The following is a 20,848-nucleotide window of genomic DNA, read 5'->3' on the forward strand; positions in this document are numbered from 1 at the left end:
GTTTTAACCACCTATTTCAGTAATATTTTTGCCTTTTTGGCAGTTCACATCATAAATCCTTGTAATCGATTCTGGCACTCCCAAGCTGTGGTTCAGTTGAAGAGAGGGGATTTGAAATTGAACGTAGTCAGTTTATGTGAACAAGGATGTACTTTAATTATCCATGGTTCCAAAGGTGCAAAATATCATTGGTTGTGTAGCGTCACTGTCAGTTTGACCTTGGCTGTTGAGAGACCAAATCCACAGCAAAGGGTCTCAGGAGATATGGAGCCTTGATGGCACCACTTATGTGTGCATTGATAGCTTGAACTGTAGAAAATTACATCAACTATTTGTCATTCTGTTTTCCTCCCTGAAGATAAGAACAGTTTCCAGGGAAACTAACGGTAACATAACAACAGTGAAAATAGGGTAAAAGTACATGTGAATCTTTGATCCAATTCGCAACACCCTCTGTCTCCACCATCACGTCTTTGTTAATTTTGTGAATGTCTTTGTTTTTCAATCCCATCCCATTATAATGATTCTCTTATCAGACAAAATGACATAATTTGAAGAGAAAGTCACATTGTGTACAGCATAGTTTTGATGGTCAAATCTGTCAAAATTTAACATAGTGGAAATAAAGCATTAAAACGTTGAAAAGAATGAATTATAGCCATATTCTCCTCTGCAAATAAAAAGTTTTAATATTTCATTTCATGAGCAATAAACCAGAATAATGAGACACATGAACAGCGCCTCTTCAACTGTCAAGAGAAACTTGTAGTGGATAATGACGAGATATAAAGACAGTAAATTATCACCTTGGCAACGTGATCTCATTGTATAGGATGATGATATTGATTTAAAAAATGATTAGGTACGGGGTAGTATGTGACATTTGATATCCTCTTCATCTGGGGAATTGTGTCAACCTTCGGAAGATGTATAAGGTACTGATATGGGGAGAGAGATCACTTATTGTGTGTGGTTTCTTTTATCCCCACGCAGCTTACCTCACCTTACCTCAACCCCTCCCTGAAGTTGCATCTCATGTGAGACTTCTGATTGAAAAACAGACTCAGTCCCTCCACATGATCGAAATCATGATGTCTGTCTCTATACCCTGTATCTCCCAGCTGGCAAAGATTACCCAAATTATTGACATCAATGATATGAAAAACGATGGCAAAAGTGTCAACAGTAGTATTGGTCGATTTTTAAAAAGTTTTTGCAGTTCACAATTTGACCATATAATGCTTTCCCCACCCCTCAACGTCCACATCCACCTCCTTGAGCCTTTTGTGTAATGTTCCATATATAGGTCAATGTCCGCTCTAAAATTATGGTAAAACTGTTCTGCTGTTGTGAAAGGGTTCAAAGTGAAACAAGCCTAACCTTTACCATGGTCGTCATCTTTTTATATAAAAATTCAAATAACCTTTCCACATCGGCATTTTCCGGTGTAAGCATCCAATGTCAGCATTGAAACAACAGCATGGTTAGGGATACTGTTCTTCCTGTACTCAGTTTTGTTTCTGTAATTCTTTAATGAAGAAGGGAAGTGAAACTAAAAGAAAAAAGTATTATTTTCCCCTGAATTCCATTAAGAGGACGATTGATCATGCCTTGACAGCTAGTATTATTGCAAGATGGATAGGTAGAATGATTGCCGGTCTGTCAAAATTGACCCCCACCTCTAAGATTTGTTGCTCCAAGATACATCAAAACTTACCTTCAGTGTGTATTGATTCAAAATAAAGTAGACTACAGATATACCCCTCTTTTCTCCACCACCAGACTTTCATGTATTCCCATAGTTTTCAACAAGGTGATTGAATCTGTTGAAAGATATCATGTGGGTTTAAAAGGTTGAATTCCTTTCCTCTCACTTTGCCACTTTTCATAAAACTGCATGGGTCAGACCTTGTTCAGAATCAACTGAATTTCGGTGTATTTGTATGCTGATTATAATTTCTTTCTCCACACTTCCATACTTCTGAATTAGAGCAAAATTGAAGGATTCAGCTAAGCTGTACATTTTAACATTGTCTTAGGGGGCATACCTGTATTTCTTGCCAGTAAAGATACCCCTAGACAACACTTATTTCTCCCACAAGGGGTTGTCATCCCCTTCTTTTTCAGTTGTCATGCACTTCAGTACAACCACCATATTTTTTTCAGCTGACGTGATCGGTTTGTCAAACAGGGAAATATACACCAGATAATAACCACGTAACGATTCAATCTAAATAATATCAATGCTAATAACGTAGCGATTTCATTCCCGTTTAACCTCAATTTGTAGACTGACCTTGGAGTATGTTATCCTGTTTTCATAGAAGATTAAGGTCAAATGCGTACAAAGCAGCACAATGATTCAATCTAAATAATATTAATGGTTAATGACACAGAGACTTCATTTAAATTCATCTTCATTTGTATTACTGCCCTTGAAGTCTGCTGTCCTGTTTTCACAGGAGGTGAAGGCCACTTGAATATAAAGAAACAAAATTAAATGGAGTCTTCTGTAATCTCCGCTTCGGAGCTCAATTTGCCCTTGGAAGCATCAGTTGCAATTTGCTGATATGTTCACGTTCCCTTCAGAAAGCAAATTTTTAATTTGTGGAAAATGAGAATGTGTTTTGCAAGCCAACCATAGTTGCACATACAGGCAATGTCACATTAAAATTTGTATGCTATATACTTGCAAGAAAGTCAACATAAATTCATGAACCTTTTTGGCCCCTCTATCAGTGAATTCTCTAAAATTTAACATCATAGTATTTGTGTTTATTTTTTACTTCTATGTAAACTGTATATTTTGCTTGGATTTGTGATTTTGTCAAGGCCCATGCCTGTGTCATAGGGATTGTTTGTGGCACTACTAAGCAAGACAGCAGTGTTTATCACTGTGATTTGAACCTGGGATTTGAAAGTCTCTGGCCTGCTCCGTCGAATAGAATGAGGATTTCTGCTCTTCTTACATGACACGTGCCATGTAGGGGTTTTATTGAGATGCGGCAGGCAGTAAAATTGACCGGTTCGCCAGCTACTTTTTGAGAAAATTGATACTCTTTGATAGATAATTTTGTTACCTTCTAGAAAGCCGCTTACTTTGTCTTAAAGGGACATTATTTGTATCTTTTGACCTCATATTGTTGCAAACAAGCAGTTGATAATGTTATTCGACTTACTGAAAGATGTCTTAAAAAACGGTCGACCATAGACAACTTCCATCCCGTTTGCGTACACCGTATAGAAAAACCTTGGGTCTGAGGTTAATGGAGGGTAATGTTAACCTCAGGTTGACCTGCGATCAGACCACACTGCTAACTGCTATCTAGGCCGCTGTAAGCATCCGCGTGTAAAAAAATAAACCACACGAAGTGACAGTCGAAAGCGCAGTATTGCAGTTTCGGGATTCCCTATTACCGATCCCGTTTGCTCAGTTACATTTTGACGGTCAGTTTTTCATGGAGATCTTGACGGCCAATCCTGCTCTTAGATACACCATTCTTTGCTGCTACAGAGCACATTTTAGAATGGCCATTTCAAATGCCTACCAGTACCAGCTGACGACGACAAGGCCTATAATTGCGGATCTTTTTCATCTCGTTTGTTCCTCCATATGCATATGTAGACTTGCCCAAAGTCTTTGGGCATAGAAATGTGAAAACAGAGTAAAATGAAGGGATATTTAACTTCAGTAGACAGTCACGTTATTGTCGAGGTGATCGCGAAATTGAGCAATGTACTTTGGCGACTGACACGTACATTATGTACATTGTTGGGTGAAAGCTAACTCTGCGTGGCAGGGCTGTGCCAAACCGCTGGCAGTACCTCGGTTGCGGCGTGCAGTTTCTCCACCAAAAACAACCCATTTTTAATCCCAAACTTGCATTGAGTTTCGTTTTCAAGCACACCCACCTCGCCTGGGTACACGATTAGCCCTGCGTACAGGTCTGTGTGTTCCCGGCGTTACACGGCGTGGAGGCCGTACGCAGGGCTTTAGGTACACGATGTGCTCAGCTGCGCTTCTTACGTAAAGCCCACTTTTGGGAGTGGGTCGGAGGCACAGAGGCCGTAAGCGAACGGGTCTAGGCAACTGTCATTGCGATGTACTCACTTTTGGTTCGAAATGCGATTCAACTGATACAAATAATTACACGATGCACAGATAATAACAACATTCAAACAGATCTCGTGTGTCGAGAGGTGACTCCAATCGCGAGCAGTATCAATGACAGTACTCGCCCGGCACGGTGTCATCACAATGTCACCGATGCTACACACCGTGCAGTTTCAGTCCGAGTGCGATGTTTCCAGGTTCAACAAGTGATCATGTCGTGTTTGTAAAACGAACCAACGTAATGGCAAGAAAATGCCCTAAAAATCTTAAAAGTTGACGAAGATTTGCTAACGATCAAATGCACAGGAAATGCATTACTCTGTACCTATGGCACTATCACCACAGCAATCTGACATCGTTTTAGTTTTACCATTGACCCAATTGCGTCTATGGTTTTATTTGTTTCACAGTCCGTGTCATCGATACTAAAATCAAACTTACAAGCAAATGCCCTGCTCAGTTTCACTATTTGACAGTAGTTTGTGATACGTGCATTTGTTTATGCGCCGTGTACTCCTCGATATCCGTTGTGCTGAAGTTAGTGTGTAGGTCACAGGCCTTTCACGCTCCAGCTGTACTTTGATGGTTGACGTATGCGTAGTAATATTGGTCATGTGCTGGGGTTCAAACATGGCGGTTGGTTCAAAAGAGCAAGAAGGTGGTTTTACATATCTTGAAGCCGTCCATAGTCACACTTTAGGTCTCCCATTGATTTGATCGGGGATTTCAGTCATCGAAAAAATGAAAAAAAAGTCAAAAGATACAAATAATGTCCCTTTAATTGCCCTCTACTTCAAAACTTACTGAAACCCCTGTCAGTATGTTAAGCTGATAGAAAATGTGTATGACAGGTAAAGTGTTTACCCGGTAATATACCAAATTGTGCAGAGTGAGCTGTAGGTGGCAGACGAGATAGATCTATTCAGTGTGGGCGGAAAGGTGGTAAATGTTTATGGGGGTATTGCAAACAGTTTCACCTGAATTCTTCCCTCCCTCCCTTTGTATATCAAGGCAATCCTAATAATATGAGAGGAAGATCTAGCAAAAAGCAGAAAAAACCTTCATTCAGCTGCGTTATCAAACTGCAGCAGAAACATGGGTGATTAAGGATTGGATGGAGAGTTGGAAACTGGATGAAGTGAAATGGGTGAGGCATTGCATGATGTGGTCCACCCTCATCTCTGCAGTAAATGTATCTGCTGAATTGGATTTTTACATGTGTATATGTCTGAATGGGAAAAAACCCCAAATCACACTTTTGTGATTTCTCTCTTCTGTGCCTCTTTCATTTCAAGGCTTTGTGATTTAAAATCGACTTCCTCTCAAATTTTACCCATTCAGAGAAGTCTGGTAAAAGCATTCAAAGAATTCTTTGATCCATTTTCCCATACTGCTGATTCAATGTCAAGTTTCTGTAAGAACAAAAAAGTTCAAGGTCAGTTTCCTTAGAAAGTTTGGAACAAGGAGGACTAATAGTCGGATACTATGCGAGCATTCAACTTGACTAGTACAACTCATAACCTATGAGAAAAATGGGGCAGTCTGTGTGACTTTCATCTCCAAAATATTCTATTCAGCAGGCAAAGATTCACAAATCTTACAGTAAAACTAAACAAACAAAATTGCCCCAGGAAGTCCCAGGAAATTACTTCATCTCATTTACATTTTGTAGCAGAGATGACTCATAGTTTGCTTTGTGTGACATGTCGTGTATATTTTTCAGAATGCAGCACTGTAATACGGCCTTGCATACACTTCTAATTAACTTTGCTAATTACAAGTCACTGAAATCAAGTCATTGATGGATGGGTAATTCTGTTCTATATGCACTTTCTTTCATTCGGATGAGGAGGTATTACGGATGTGTCGCAAGCCGGAATTAAGTGAACATTGCTTGTCATATCACGATTTGAAAGCAAACTTTTTGCGTGATATGTTAGGGGTCAACACCTGTGTGACAAAAGCCGAGACAAATTAACTTTTACAGCGGACGAGCTAGATTTCTCAATGTTGTGCAAGTCTTGTAATGAGTGCCATTGTTGTCACATTTGCAGGCTGAGACAAAACTCAAAGACATCACTTAGTCTGCCCAACCGATTCACAAATCAATCTTGTTTAATCCGTCCACACTAAACTCACAGATCAGTCCATTTTAATCCACAATCCATTTGAACCCACTCACCAATGCTCACTGATTAGTGTGTACACAATCTATGTTGAATACCCAGGGTATTTGATTTGTTGAGGTGTATTTGAGTGCTCTTATCCCTTTCATTATGGAAGTGCCGATTTAGCAAATAACTGTATCACTGCCTCCAGAGAAATCTATTTGGTGGTGGGACTGCACTTTGAAACTTTGACAGACCAATACAATGATAGGGTGACCGGACGAGAGGCCCTCCTATTCCCTACAATGGGGCTGACACAAGTTTTCTGAGAGTGAATGCTCGAAATCGAAGGCATAAAGGGTGACCCAGGTAGTGATATATTGTACAAATTCACCTTAAGTATGCAACAGTTGTGCACATTTATGTGTATGAACAAGGTAATGACGTGAAAATCTTGAAGTTTATGAACACATTTTGTCAACAAGCGTCAGACGGGACGCCATCTTGAAGGTCGTCTACTCGCACGCGAATGGTCACTATGAGAGATCGCGTGAACGGAAACACTTGCATTTCACAGTGAATGTTGTGAAGACTAGGAAGTCAAGATGAGTGCAAAAATTTCCTAAAAAGGTCTTTTTCTTCTGAGAAACTGCTGACGTAATTTTTACTTTGAAACAGCTATGACTTTTGGCATCATTTTCCAGGAGGGAAGGAATGGCCATGCGGGCAAATTGTACCTTAGATATTTTTCTACGTGTTTTGTGCTCTAAGAGCGCAGCTATGCAGCGCAAATTAGCGCCCCCAGTTTTTCCAAAGCAGGAAGTAAAGTTCGCAATAGTTCCGTACTTGAACAATGTGCTTTTTCACCGGAGTGCACCTGTCTCTGACTAGAAATAATGGCTTGTATCCATGATACTGTAAACACAAAGGTCAGCGTGAGGACAATCTTCCATTTTCTTTCGCTGGGACTCATCGGCCCATACAATTCTCACAGAAATAATTTGGAAACTATCAATGCACCTTTCACCAGACTCATTATTGTACAGTTAGTCATCTTTGAGCCATTTTAACAATATTTGATCCAATTTTTGGTCATATTGTCTCATTATTCCTCATTACAATATTCTCATGGAAAGCATTTGGAAACTTTGATTTTCCAGAGGCTGCCAAATTGTGATCATGCTAATTAGCCAAATTATTTTTTCAGATTTGGACTTTGTACCAACACTTTCAACAGGTGCCATCAAGATTTTGGCAAAATATTTCAGTTTTAAAAATCGTACGGTCACCCTAACAATAATGCTCCTAGTATACCTGGTATACATCATTGTTCACCAGGGCAATAATATCATGCTATTGCCTGCTTCTTCTAGACAAGGGCAATAGTACCCATTGTTGACTGAATTGCATCGGCATTCAATGCTATGAATAATACCTAATATATAAACATTACATAAAGTCATTAGTGCTCATGTAATATTGTTTGTATTATTGGTACCATCACTGTGATCACAGTAATTATCATCATCATTACCATCATCATCATCATCATTACCATCATCATCATCATAACTCTGGCAATATTTCCAAGAATGTTGTAAATATTGAAGTAATGAGATGATTCATTCCAACTTTTTATCAAAATTTATGGAAAAAATTGTATTCTGCACATTTATTGAAAGGTAGGGCAAAATCATATGTTTTTTCAGAAAACATGAACCATCTGTTTTTGCAAGGCCCCTGATCTTGCAGAGAAAAAACAACATGTATCACCGAAGAAAAACAAACACTTGCAAGTTGCAAAAAAAAATATCCATAGAGACAGTGTGGTACTGTATCCGTTGTTATGCTAGGTTGTAAACATGTTTCACCAAGCTTAAATACTCAGATTTTCCTGTAAGAATTTTTTGCCAGCTTTTGATTAATTTAGTCTGAATAAAAATTATTTTTCAACGTTTTCAGCAAGATAACACTTTTTTGGAGGGACAAATATGTCAGCTTTGTATATCCTTGACAAACAGTTCTGTGCATTTTAATTAATGCAGCCTTGATTCTAAGTTTACTTTGTAGCAGTGTTTAAGGAGTTCACCAGTGTAAATTAGAAAGTCTGCCATGGTCTCAATGATTTACTGATTTTTTCTCGTCAACGTTAGTGAATTTCACCCTTCATAGCCAGCTGCTCAGCTTTGATTGGTCCCTACTGGGATCTTAGCTTTGACGTGCACACCTGTCTACAATATACATATTCCCACATGTTTTGTGGGAAGTTAGTTGTGAGATGGCCTAGACTTGTGTTTGGTATTGGAATTGTTAAGTGCCTCCCCCATGGATATTTCATCAACCAAAATCAGTCAACTAGCAACATATTAAACAGCAAACCTGAGTAATATCTACAACGGGAAGTAGCCAACCTGCCACAAATGATTATAGTTTTGCTTCTAGCCCTTCTAACGAAAAATTCTAGCTGTAGAAGTTCCTGCAACTTTGTTGCTGGTTTCTCGAGTTTCACCAAGTGATATTTTTAAGATAGTGACATTTTGTTCCTTTTATCAACAAAGCAAATGTGCACACACACGATGATTAAAATGTGCCCCATGAAAACCAGACCAGCTTATTAACAGTCCCTTCAACCTTATTCTGACTCTGAACACTCTGGATTAGCATCTGATGATACTGTTTTAACATTTTGGGGCATAAATCAACTCAAGTTCTATGCCAAATTTAACAGTATTTTTCACATAGATTTTTGCAACTACATGTATAGCACTGTAGTATTACAGTAAAAAGATTGACACAAAGTCCTATATGCCTTTGCAGCTCCATAAATGTGGTCTATTCATCAATGATATTTTTCATAATTAACCCCTTCACAGTTTGAATCAATCCAGATTGCAATCAATGATGAATGTGAACCTTTTTACAGGGAGGGGGAGGGGGGAAATGTGAACCTTTTTACAGGGAGGGGGGGTGAATGGATAAATAAACTTCATATATCCTCGTTACTCTACAATGGATTCTTCAGTTCTAATAGTGATAATTTTGTGCAGAAAAATTTGTTCTGTTAAATCTGAAAGCTGTACTCCTGATTCACAACTCACCATTTTCACCATAAAGTGTTTCAAATGTTGATCAATGTGTTCTTTCATATTGCCTGAGTCATCATTTCAGAATATATCATCCCAGCCATCTCCAAACTTTGTGTTTTTCGTAACGGCCTTCAAGAAAACGATTAAAAAGTTTGCCATGGGTTTGACAGTGATGAGAAATTTGCATGGCAGAGTGACAAGTATGTCAAAGGACATTTGTCATTATCCAGAGGATGCTCTCGCATCATTAGTTTCACAAATTATCTGGTGTATATAGTCATTAAATTGCTGTTTTTGTTCTTGTCTGATTAACGTGGTCAACTTTTTTTCACCGGGTTGTGCCTTAATGAGAAAAGAGATGATCTTTGCAGAGCACATGGGGATTAGAAAAAAAATAAATTAACGAGGATTAATCGCCTGTCGTCGAACGAGGTCGTCAGGGTGAGGAACAGTGTAGTCACGCAAGCGGACCAACTTCTCAGAAAATCTGTCAGTCAAACAGATAGACATCCCAGATAAGGTATTATTGTTTCCAACTCTAATAGAGTTACCCTGTTGTTGATGTGTTTTTGTCGTGCATCTTTGAAAGCCGTCTTCCGTCAGCCACAGGGTTTGATTTACTCTGAGAAAGGAGCTTTGAGCTTCAGATCGAAAGGGAGGTTTGTACTATCAGCTGAATTTCATAACATCTGGTCATGTATAATTCAGTAAAGAATTCTGCACCTGAGCATTTTGTTTTCTAAAGGTGTGGTACTGGTTACGAAATCTGGCGCATTTTTGTCCTGGCGTCAGTCGTGATGTGCAGCATTAGAGGCAATAAATGGAGAAGCGTTGTAAATTATTACATCAATTTATTCTTGTAAAAAATGGGTATTTTCATCTTTGAATTTTCTCTTACTCTTTCATTCCTTGCTGGTGTGAACACAGAAAAACTGATGCAAGATCTTGTATTATGTCACCTGTGACCAGTTCATTATGTAATCCCATCACGAATTGAAGACCAAATTTGCTGGAACTTCCTTACGCATTGTCATCATCATCATCGTCGTCGTCGTCAGCAACGACATCATCTCCCGTCTGCTGTATCCAATCACAAAGCTGAAAACCTTCAAAATGATTGAAACTAGCGTCTTGCCATAAAGATAATTAAATGCGGCACCTGGATTCTTGCTAACACAATATCATCAGTTGAGTTTAATATGCAAAAAAAATACAAACACCAGGACCGTGTAAGTGTTTGAAGCAATAACAATTTGCAAGTCCGTACTAACACTGGATCTCTGCTCTGCACGTTGAGACATGTTGAAGATTCGGTCCCGCAACAAATACAGCGTTCAGAAAGTGGAGAAGCTGTCTCTTGACTCAAGGTAGCATCCAATCTTTTATTAATTATTAACGTTGCATCACTCATCGACCCCCCCCATCACCTTATATTGTTTTGTCATTGGCTGTGCATGTTCCTTTCGTAATGCACTTGCTGATTTTCCATAACTCAGAATCCTCACATCCATGTTCCCTAGGGGGTTGTGCACTTGTATTCTGTCATTGTTAATTCCCTGTCATCCTAGCCGTTATCATTTAATGGATGTCGCAGTATTGTCTGACGAACCTAAAACGACTTTCTCCCCGTGAGTTTACAATCTGATGGTGACATTTGGTTACAATACTCCAAATTTTTACATCAGCATTAGTTTAAAATTCTGTCAAATCAAGATAGGACAAGGCAGATTTTCTGGTATGGCAACATCCAACAGGACATGAAATGCTTTGAAATCCATGTATTACATGTATGCATATAGTTATTATTATTAAAGATCATATCTATCATACATTTCTATCCCGGTGCATAAGCCTTTCTGTGTCAGTAACGTTTGCGTGACCAAGTTTGGTGTGAAAGAATATTTAAGTAGTCAACTTCAGTTATTATGTCATTATTAAACTCCAAGTGCGGTCCTCAGGAGTCAATGCCAAGATGGTCCCCACTTCACCTCTGCCCTGTCATACAAATTAAGCCTCTCTTTCTCAGCCAATAGCATTCCAGCCATCACAATGTTCATATCATGTCATTTTCTGTCTTTTGTTCCTCTCTCAAGTTTTAATGCGAAGTTTTACAGGGCTTCACTGCCTTGTGAAACCAGTTTTGTCAACTTCTACATGTACCGGTAGTCTATGCATGAGCTAAGGTACATGAATATACGCTACAAAGATAATGAATCATTATCAAAAGATGTGCTCTCTCATCGGTATTTGGAATATACTTTGTACAAATGAAATTCTCTTGTGTTCTTCAAGCACTAAAATTTGTTGCTTTCATGTACTGACATTTCTTTTTGGTTTATGAGAAAGGATGAAGTACTATCAATAGTTCATTTGTTATGTTAAACCGTGATAAAAGAGAGGATACCGTTTAGATATAACATAAGTCAGAAATGTCTGTGTTGGCAATGAGACATCCATGCTGGCAAGCACTTCCCATTGTAGACTTCACAGTCTACACAAGCTGTCTTCAACCAGTGATGCGTATTCAGCTAGAGGCTGCTTCTTCCATTTTAAGGCGAAAACTGCACAGTAAACTCAGATTTGCCCCTTCAATTTGATGCACCGCGCTGTTTATGGTCTGTGACTGGCATCAGCTGTGCTGTCAGTGGAACATTCCATTTTGTTCATGGGGAGAGTAGTGGACTTGGGTGGAAGTAAATAAAACAAGATCAGCATTTTCTCAACATGTGTTCTGATGCAGATCGCAATTGCAGGTTTGTTATGATAATTGCGGTAAAGCATCATGTATGTGATTTTGGCTGCTTGTAACAGAAATTTTGACCATAGTCTAATGTTGCTTGTTGTGCAGCTGTGTGCATTGAAGTTCAAACCAGGTCTTGATCCAATATTTTGATATATTATTTGTGTAGTTTCCATCATACAATTTAATGTAGTGATAAGAAATTAGTATTTTCATTCTTGTTTATATACTTTCCGAAATGCATAAGAAAACTTTTTCACAATATTTTTTTTCTTTATGATAGAACTGTCATAACATTTGAAATCAACCTTATTGATTAAATTTTTAAGCCCTCATTTCATTAAGCCCAAAAGCAATTGTATGTACAATCATATCATGTTAGATCCTTTGATTTCAATTCTTATATAGTTTAATATAAATATGTTAGGCTTCAGTCAAGCATTCTAAAGCTCTTCCATGAACAGTAACCAGTTATTTGCCAAGGGCTTAGTGAAATTAAGTTTCACACAATGTACAGCAATTGAAAATTTGAAAATTTTGCCCAAAGAGAAACGTAAAATGATTTTAAATAAAAATGTGATTGATAACTACATAGACAGAAAGTAGATGGACATCCTAAATTGTTTTGAATTTACTGATTGCAAATATGGATATTCTGTAATTAATCATAAACCTTGCACCATTATTTATAGGGTGGAATATTACTTGAATTCAAGTGAGTCATATGATATGAAGTGGAATATAAATACGGAATCGTACCGGAATAGTACCGGAATAGGAAAGTACTTGATGATGTAAAATGCCTCCTGGGGCAATATTAACTGATATCCTGTCGTGTGATTTATATGGAAAGGTACTTCATTACAGTCTGTTCTCTGTTGCTTCCAAGAATGTGTGCGTTTAATAATGGATTTGAATTGGCAGATTTAGCATACATATATCTGTTATCTCAAGTTTCTGAACCCCTCTGAGCTGCTGCACAGCTTGGCTTCTTCTTCAGATCAATTGATGTCAAACCGGGAAGTTTGACCCTCATAGAAAAATGAGATGTGAACTTGGTCATTTCATATCCTGTCCCTTTGCACCGATCATAATCCCACATCAACGCTGAAAATTACATTGTCAAACTGGTAACAAGAGATTGAGGGACAAGATTAGCTCTGTCACCCTTGTGTTTTGATGTCTGACTTGACAATTAGGGACAATTACAGGGCTGTACAACACTGTTGATGAAATTGTGAAAGACCTTTTCTGGTATGGAACAGTGCATCATGGGTAATCATGTGTACGACATGGTCATGAAAGTAAAATACTCTTGTCATTTCTGAATCAGGTGGTGTTACAAATGTTGCATCATGGGTAACCTTGACATTTATGGTCTTGCTCAAGGCAGAGATCTTGCTGAACTTACTCTTCAATGAAATGTTGCAGTGTGGGTACGGGGTACCAGTTTCCCAGTTCACAAGATAAACAGTTGCCAATGTTACAACAGAGGATACTGTAGCGTGGAAAGATGTACCAGTCACAGCCCTTCTAGCCATATGTCAATGTGTGTGATCAGCAAGCCAGTTTAAAAGTAGTTGATGAAACAGACATACACCAGATAATGTAGCCCCCTTCATTATAGAAATGCTACAACATGATTGCCCATTGACATTTTAAAGTTTCAAGAATGTACAGTAAGTCCTTATGCACTGGCAAAGCATATGCGTATTATCATGCTTATCAACCCAATTTCCAAGTGTTTATCTTTCTGGTTTTGCATGGACTGTAGACTAGCAAGTCACTTGAAATTGAAAGTCAGACTGCCCACTTTATGGGTTTTGAGGCACGTACTACTTTATCATGTACAACACTCTTGCAGAGAGTTATGTAGACTTGTCAATAATGCAAAGTCCATTTCCAGGAAATCAAAAATAAGTGACTATATTGTAATGCAAGTATATTTGCATCGTTATAAAATTACCAACAATCCATCAAGATATTTCCTAGAAAGATGAATGTTTTAATTTTGTGAAGCGAGGAAATTGATTTGATGTATTTATCAAAGGTTAAAAATGAGAAAGTAGATTTTGCGTTTGAGAATATCAAGAAAGGTTTCTGTGGTGTGCATGCAATGTTCTTATCAGTTTCTGGGATCTTCTGAGCAGAAATCACTGGGGCGGACATTCCCAAGACATGCTTGTCATATCAATTTGTATTAGATGCTGTTAGGATTTGGGCATTGCTTTTTGATGTCAAGGTGATTGTGACCTCAGCTGATTCTAGAGAAGCCATTGCCGCCATTTTGCCCCAACTCTTCCAGATAACGGATTTTGTAGGTTGCAGCATCATTGTCAGCACTGAGCTATATAAGCATATGTGGGGAAAAAAAACTAAGCAGGATTTAAATTTGTGGATGTGTAAATTTGATGTTCGAGTAGATTGGTAAATTCAATATAAGATAACTATGTTTACTGAACCAATGTGACATGTTTTTTTGATTTTTTTATTGAGACATGATAATGATGATGTATATCCCAAGGGGCTACCTAAGGTTGCCACAAAATAGTTTATTTTTTTTAGGGGTATTTCCCACTTGCTCCATAATTTTCAAATCATGGAACACAGTTTGTGAACAGAAATGGTAAAATATATTTATAGCAGCGGAAGTTGTAGTCTTTAATAATTCAAACCAGCGACAAATATCGCAAAGTTTAAGGTTGGCAATCAGAATCCGCAGATTGTACAGTCTAACATTTTCAAATCAAAGGAAGATAATACCAGTATGGGGATTATTTGAATTGTTTAGCCTGGGGAAATATTACCGGGCATGTCAGAAGAGATATTAAAATGTTGAATCCAGGATTTTGTCTCTGTTTATATTATATTACCACTGATACAGGTGATTATAGTGTAAGGTAACAAACAGCTGTTGAATAGATCACAAAACTGATTTGAAAGTGTGCTTTTCTATCAATATCGTCAGTGTCATGAGAGATTTATAATTTGGTGCAGAGGTTATTAGTGTTTGGAAGAGTAGCCTTTAAAACTCACACACTCAAATGAATATTCAAATCGTCCTCACTGAACACAAATTGGAGACATCCCCTACAGACTGAAAAGCTTTCCAGTCAGCCAATAAATCACAGATTTGCACAATTTACTTTGGTAAATTTACCTTTAAATTGAAGAAAAATGCTTGCTTACAAAGTTGCTCTTCTCAGCACTCTCTATAGTTCACTGCTGATATACTTTACCAAAGAATTTGTACTATGCTATACCGGTATAGTATACTATTTGCCGGAAAAGACTCTAATTTGGTCAGATTTTCCATATTCCACCAACCCTGAAGTGATTACTCAATATATTCGTATGAGTACTGTGTCCCAAGCAATCACTCTGAAATGGCGAGGACTCTACCTGCAACTCCAGGCAAGGACAGTTCTTTTACCACTCAATCATTTATAAAGTTACTCAATAGAAATCTGATCAATGTAATGCGGATCACTGCATGCCACCATAGACTTGCCAGTACTGCCTATGATATTACCTGTAGAGTTGATTACTAGTTTTAATTTCAGCTTTTTTTGCAGTTGATAGTGCCTCTGTCAATCTTGTCAAGCTTTTCAAGTAATCAATATTGCTTTTATTCTCACTGAGTTGATTGTTTAAAAACATCCAGCTTCTTTCTTCTCATAAGATATCAAGCCAGTATGTTAAATCATGTGATCATCTGTGTAATTACGTAGTGATCTCAGTTAGATTTGTTGAAATTATTGCTTGTGCGTTAATTTGTCAGTATTTAGACTGTATTGTTATGAATATTTTCTTGTTTGTGCTCATTCTGTGAACAGTGGAATTGAGCACTTAGAAAATATCTCATGTCATAAACTAATAATATCGAGAAACCTCGAACCAGTACAGTTACAAATTATCAAATAGTCCAGTAATGAGCACAAAATAATGAAGATATACAGGCTATAGTTGTGAGTATCGTGGCACCAGCAGCGTGCGAAATTCACGCTAACCTGATGGCCCGAGACCGGTTATTTTCATGCTGGACCAGTCACTCCTGAAAGATGTCCTGCAGTTCCTAAAGACGCGGGCCAGTAACTTTCACTATATCGAAAGAAGTTTACCCAAACGTTTTGCTAAGCTAAATACCAGACAAAATTATTCAGAGATACGAAATTTATTCTTTCAAGAGATTTGCAAAATGTGAAATTCGCAAATAAAAAGTGAAAAGACTGATCTGTAATGCATCCAGGCGAAAGACCTTACCCCACCTTTTCTCGCGAGAGTTGTGGCGCCGGCGCTATTCAATATGCTACCCATTTGTTAAGCATGTATCTTCTTGTGGTCGTAAAAGAGTTATTGTTTAGCGTATGTCGAGGTAAAATGGATTTCCATGACACCGCGACATTGCACTTTTATATGACATCCAACATTTACAGCTACTGGACAACACAATATCAAAATTAGAATTGTTTGGTCAGATATGTGAGTTGGGGAAATCTTCAAAATAGGATATTTACCCACAGTTTAAGGCAAGTCTAGGCTCGCATAATTTAAGTTATTAGAGTCGGACTACAGAAATCGGGCTTGGCCAGACAGCGGGGCCAGATCTGTAAGGTATAGTGAAATCCCCGATACACATCTAATATATACCCACAATCTGACAAGTATGGTATCGTCTAGCATCAAAGTAAGAGTCAGATCAAGGAAGTCGGGGCCTGTCAAGAGCTGTGAAGTGGTAAAATCTCTGATATATATTGGCCTATTGGATATTTACCTGTGATTTGAAAGTCAAGAATCGACCAGAATCGATCTTTAATAGAGTCCCGAAATCGCTGATAAATATCGGCAAATTTACATAGACCAGACGTGCCCGAGACACAAGGCAAGTCATTCCAGTATCGATATTAGAGTCCCAATTTCCAATAAATATGAAGTAAATATCTGTGATTTCACAGATCCGGCGTGTCGAGACGCAAGGCAAAGTCATTATACAATGGTCTAGTATCGATTATTACAGTCCGAAAAATCCCCGATATGTATCAGCTTGAGATAAAATATCGGCAATTTTGCAAACCGGGCGTGCCGCAACAGAAGGCAAGTCATTCTTGTGTCGTCTAATATCGATATTAGACCCGATATATAGATTGATATGTATGACAGAAATATTGTGGACGCCAAACTTCGAAACTAGAAAGTAAATGTCCGATATTTAAACATTGTGCGAAATCGCGCCTTCTTTGTGATTTGACCTTGATGGCCATTTGCCTCGGTCGCCTGTAAAGATTACATTTTTGTGATTTGTCTTTTAACGTGGGTTTCGAAACTGCAGTATTTTTTCTCTACATCAGTTGCCCAAATTTCTTGTATTCCCGTTTTTTGGATTCGATGATAGTCATCTTCCCTCAAGGAGAAGAAGCCAGATTCGTTTTTGAAAGCGTAGAGTAAATTGTTGTAGTGACTCGATTTGCGTGTGATCCTGTATTTGTGGTGCCAAAACTTATCCATCTCTGATGGGAGTTGTGGACGCTTAGCTTTTTCGTGTTGGGACATATTTCAACTTCAAGCCCACGCTTGTGCTCGTTTTCTCAATGTAATCATATTTGCTGTGAAAGGCTGTTTTAAGAAATACAAACGTATATGTGTTTGTGTTTAACCTTTCACTGATTTCATATGTTTTTGGCACTGAGATCAGTTGCCCAAACTTGGTTTTGATAGTCATCATAATTTGCTTTCCTTTAAATGAATTAAAAGGCACAAAACAGTTTGATGTTAGGATGTTGAAGTGATGTCTTTTTATTTTTTTAATCAAATGTTCTAGACCCCCTGAGAGCGGGTAAAAAATCTGCATTATATTTGGATTAGACCTGACGATCGGACCAGTTGATTTTCTTCAGGGCCGGTGATTTTTAGCTCCCATAGCCATATGTATATATGGCAATGGAAGCTATTCTTATAGGCTAGGAAAATGTCTGTATGTATGTATGTCTGTATGTCTGTATGTCTGTATGTCTGTATGTCTGTATGTCTGTCCGTCAACATCAAAAACTCCAAAACCGCTGCACATTTCATCTTGATATTTGGTGTGTACATGGATGATGGGCTGTAGATGAGATTTTGTTCAAATGAAGTTGTCATTGCCAAAAATATGCAAATTAGTGCCAAAAAAGGCGTTTTTGGTAAAAAATCTCCTTCTTCATAACCGCTGGTCAGACAGCTTTGATATTTGGTATACAGGTCCCTAGCAATAACCCAACTTGGATTTGTTCAAATTGTGATGAAATATGCAAATCTGTATTTTTAAGGAATTTTTTTGTCATTTTTGGTCAAAAATTTATTTCATCAAAACCGCTCGTCTGACAGCTTTGATATTTGGTATACAGGTCCCTAGGGATAGCCCAACTTGGATTTGTTCAAATTATGATGAAATAAGCAAATCTGTATTTTTAAGGAATTTTTTTGTCATTTTTGGTCAAAAATGTATTTCATCAAAACCGCTCGTCTGACAGCTTTGATATTTGGTATACAGGTTCCTACAGATAAACTAAATATGATATACAGAATATATGATGAAATCTGCAATTTTGTATTTTTGGTGCAATTTTTGCCATTTTTGGTCAAAAAATGTGTTTCTCAAAAACTACTTGTCTGATGCCTTTGATATTTGGTATACAGGTTCCTGGGGGTTCTCTTAGTGTGATATAGTGAAATTTGATGAAATCTTCAATTTTTGTATTTTTGGGTCAGTTTTTGCCGTTTTTGGTCAAAATATTTGTTTCTCAAAAGTTACTCATGTGATAGCTTTGATATTTGTATACATTTTTTTACATAATTATGATGAAATCATCAATTTTGTATTTTTGCAGCTAATTTTGCCATTTTAGGTCAGGCCATCCTGAAATGAGCTATCAAAGATCTCAACCTTCTTCATCAATACATATGTCACAAAACGTTGCTCTCTTCATAACACAGCAGAGCTCTGTCGACCATTGGGTCATTTGTTAGCTCCCATAGCCATATGTATATATGTTTACAAGTTTACATTTTATTGAAAATCTCAATAGCCACTGAGCAGATTAGATGAAAAATTAGCATGTAAGTACTTTGGGCTGACCTGAAATGATTGTGCACATCTTGGGTCAGTATCTTAGACTTGCTATTTTTCATGAATTTTTTTGTAATTTTCTCCCATTTTTGGTCAAAAAATCTTCTTCTCTGAAACCACAAGTCTGATTGATTTGAAACTTGGTATGGAAGTGCATAGGAGTGACCTTTCTCAAATCTGGGCAAATCGTGGTGAAATTTGCATATTTGCATTTTTTGGCTATTTTTTTTCATTTTTGATCAAAAATTTTTTTAACTCTGAAACCACACTCGTCCGATTGAGTTGAAATTTAGTGTAGAGGTTTTTACGGGTGACGTCAGTAAGATTTGATCAAATTCTGGTGAAATTTGTATAATTTTATTTTATTGGGGGAATTGTTTCTATTTGTGATAAAAAAATCTTTTAGCTTGATTTTAGCTTGTTGTGATAACTATATGGGAGCGACCAGTGACATTGTCACTATTTTTTAAAGTTGCTGGCCCACTTGGCCAGTAGAGATTTTGCGTGAGTTTCATACACTGGGCACCAGGGCACATAAACAGTGAATTATTCTCATGGTTTGGATGAAATAAAGGAAATTGCAGCTTGCAACATTACAGGCTCCACAAGCGTTGCCACAATCTGCAGCGGGTAGTGGAGATGATTAATCTAGTTAAAAACCCATAGAGTAGTAACCTCCAAACGTGATGTGGTAACAAATCAGGACAAATTCCATGAACCAGATGTGCTTGGTCTCTGTTCTAAGAAATCAAAGTGAGGTTGGAGCGCAAACTGACAGCCCACATGATACCAGGTATGCATGAAGCTTAGAGGATATAACCCCGTAAATTTTGTCAAAGCCCACGTATTCTCCTTTATAAGTGTTGCTTTGCTTTTTTTGTCACAGTAGAGCACTGGTAGCAGATTAACTATTCATCTCAAGAGCATCTGTTGATTTTATTGAAGGCAGTAAAATGTGTAATTTTTAACGATACAACATAATAAAATTACACTGGTCTAAAAATTTCTTGTTACATGCTGCAGAGAAAATTATTTGTTTCAGTATCATGTTGGAGTATTGAATGTCTGGCTTGAAATGGTGTCCGAAGTTTTCACTTGAAGCAAAAAAATTAATATGTCATAAATTTTTATGTCATTTGATAAAGTGCTTGGATTATGTTTGTAACCAAGACAACATGTAGCAAGAGTTATAATGAAGTGCAAACTTATACTTTGATAATGACCTTTCACTTATGTATGCATACTGCGAAATTTAAAATGCAGTGTGTATTATTGTGGTAGTATTGTGGTGTTCCTATGTATTGTAGTTTGAAAGTAGGAATTAGCTCAGTGAAAGCACAGCCGCTTCTATGTTTATCAGGGCCTCATTTCCGAGCAACGGTTTTCTTTTGTTGAATATCAGAAAACAAGAAATTGACTCGCTTCATGAAGTAATATTTCTGCCACAGATACTGCTGAAACTTTACAACTCATATTTATGATGTGTAAAACCATAGACCCTCGAGAAAAACTGTGAATGGTAATGAGAAATCAGTGCCACCTCATTTTCGGGGTTTTGTTTTCAACCATGTACAAATTAGTGAAAGTAAACCCTGCCATATAACTTTTCACAGTAATTTTTTGTAGAAATACTACAGACATATATTTTGCTGTTTCCATCTGTTTTTCCTCCCAATAATGAGATTAATTTGATTCAGT

At 37.6% G+C, this 20,848-nt stretch overlaps 1 protein-coding gene across 5 annotated transcripts in view; it reads left to right on the forward strand.

Annotated features, from left to right (window-relative positions):
* Nucleotides 1-20,848, forward strand: part of LOC139151103 (ankyrin repeat and fibronectin type-III domain-containing protein 1-like) — a 232,986-nt gene that overhangs the window by 84,400 nt on the left and 127,738 nt on the right. Inside the window, exon 2 of one of the 5 annotated variants that reach the window (XM_070723649.1) lies at nucleotides 10,236-10,675. The exons of the other annotated variants lie outside the window; for them this stretch is intronic. Within the exon in view, the coding sequence (XP_070579750.1) occupies nucleotides 10,608-10,675 (68 nt within the window). The 5' untranslated portion in view covers nucleotides 10,236-10,607. The remainder of the gene's footprint in view (nucleotides 1-10,235; nucleotides 10,676-20,848) is intronic. 5 annotated transcript variants of the gene reach the window in all.

Source organism: Ptychodera flava, chromosome 15 (genome assembly GCF_041260155.1).
Source record: "Ptychodera flava strain L36383 chromosome 15, AS_Pfla_20210202, whole genome shotgun sequence".
Taxonomy (NCBI): domain Eukaryota; kingdom Metazoa; phylum Hemichordata; class Enteropneusta; family Ptychoderidae; genus Ptychodera; species Ptychodera flava.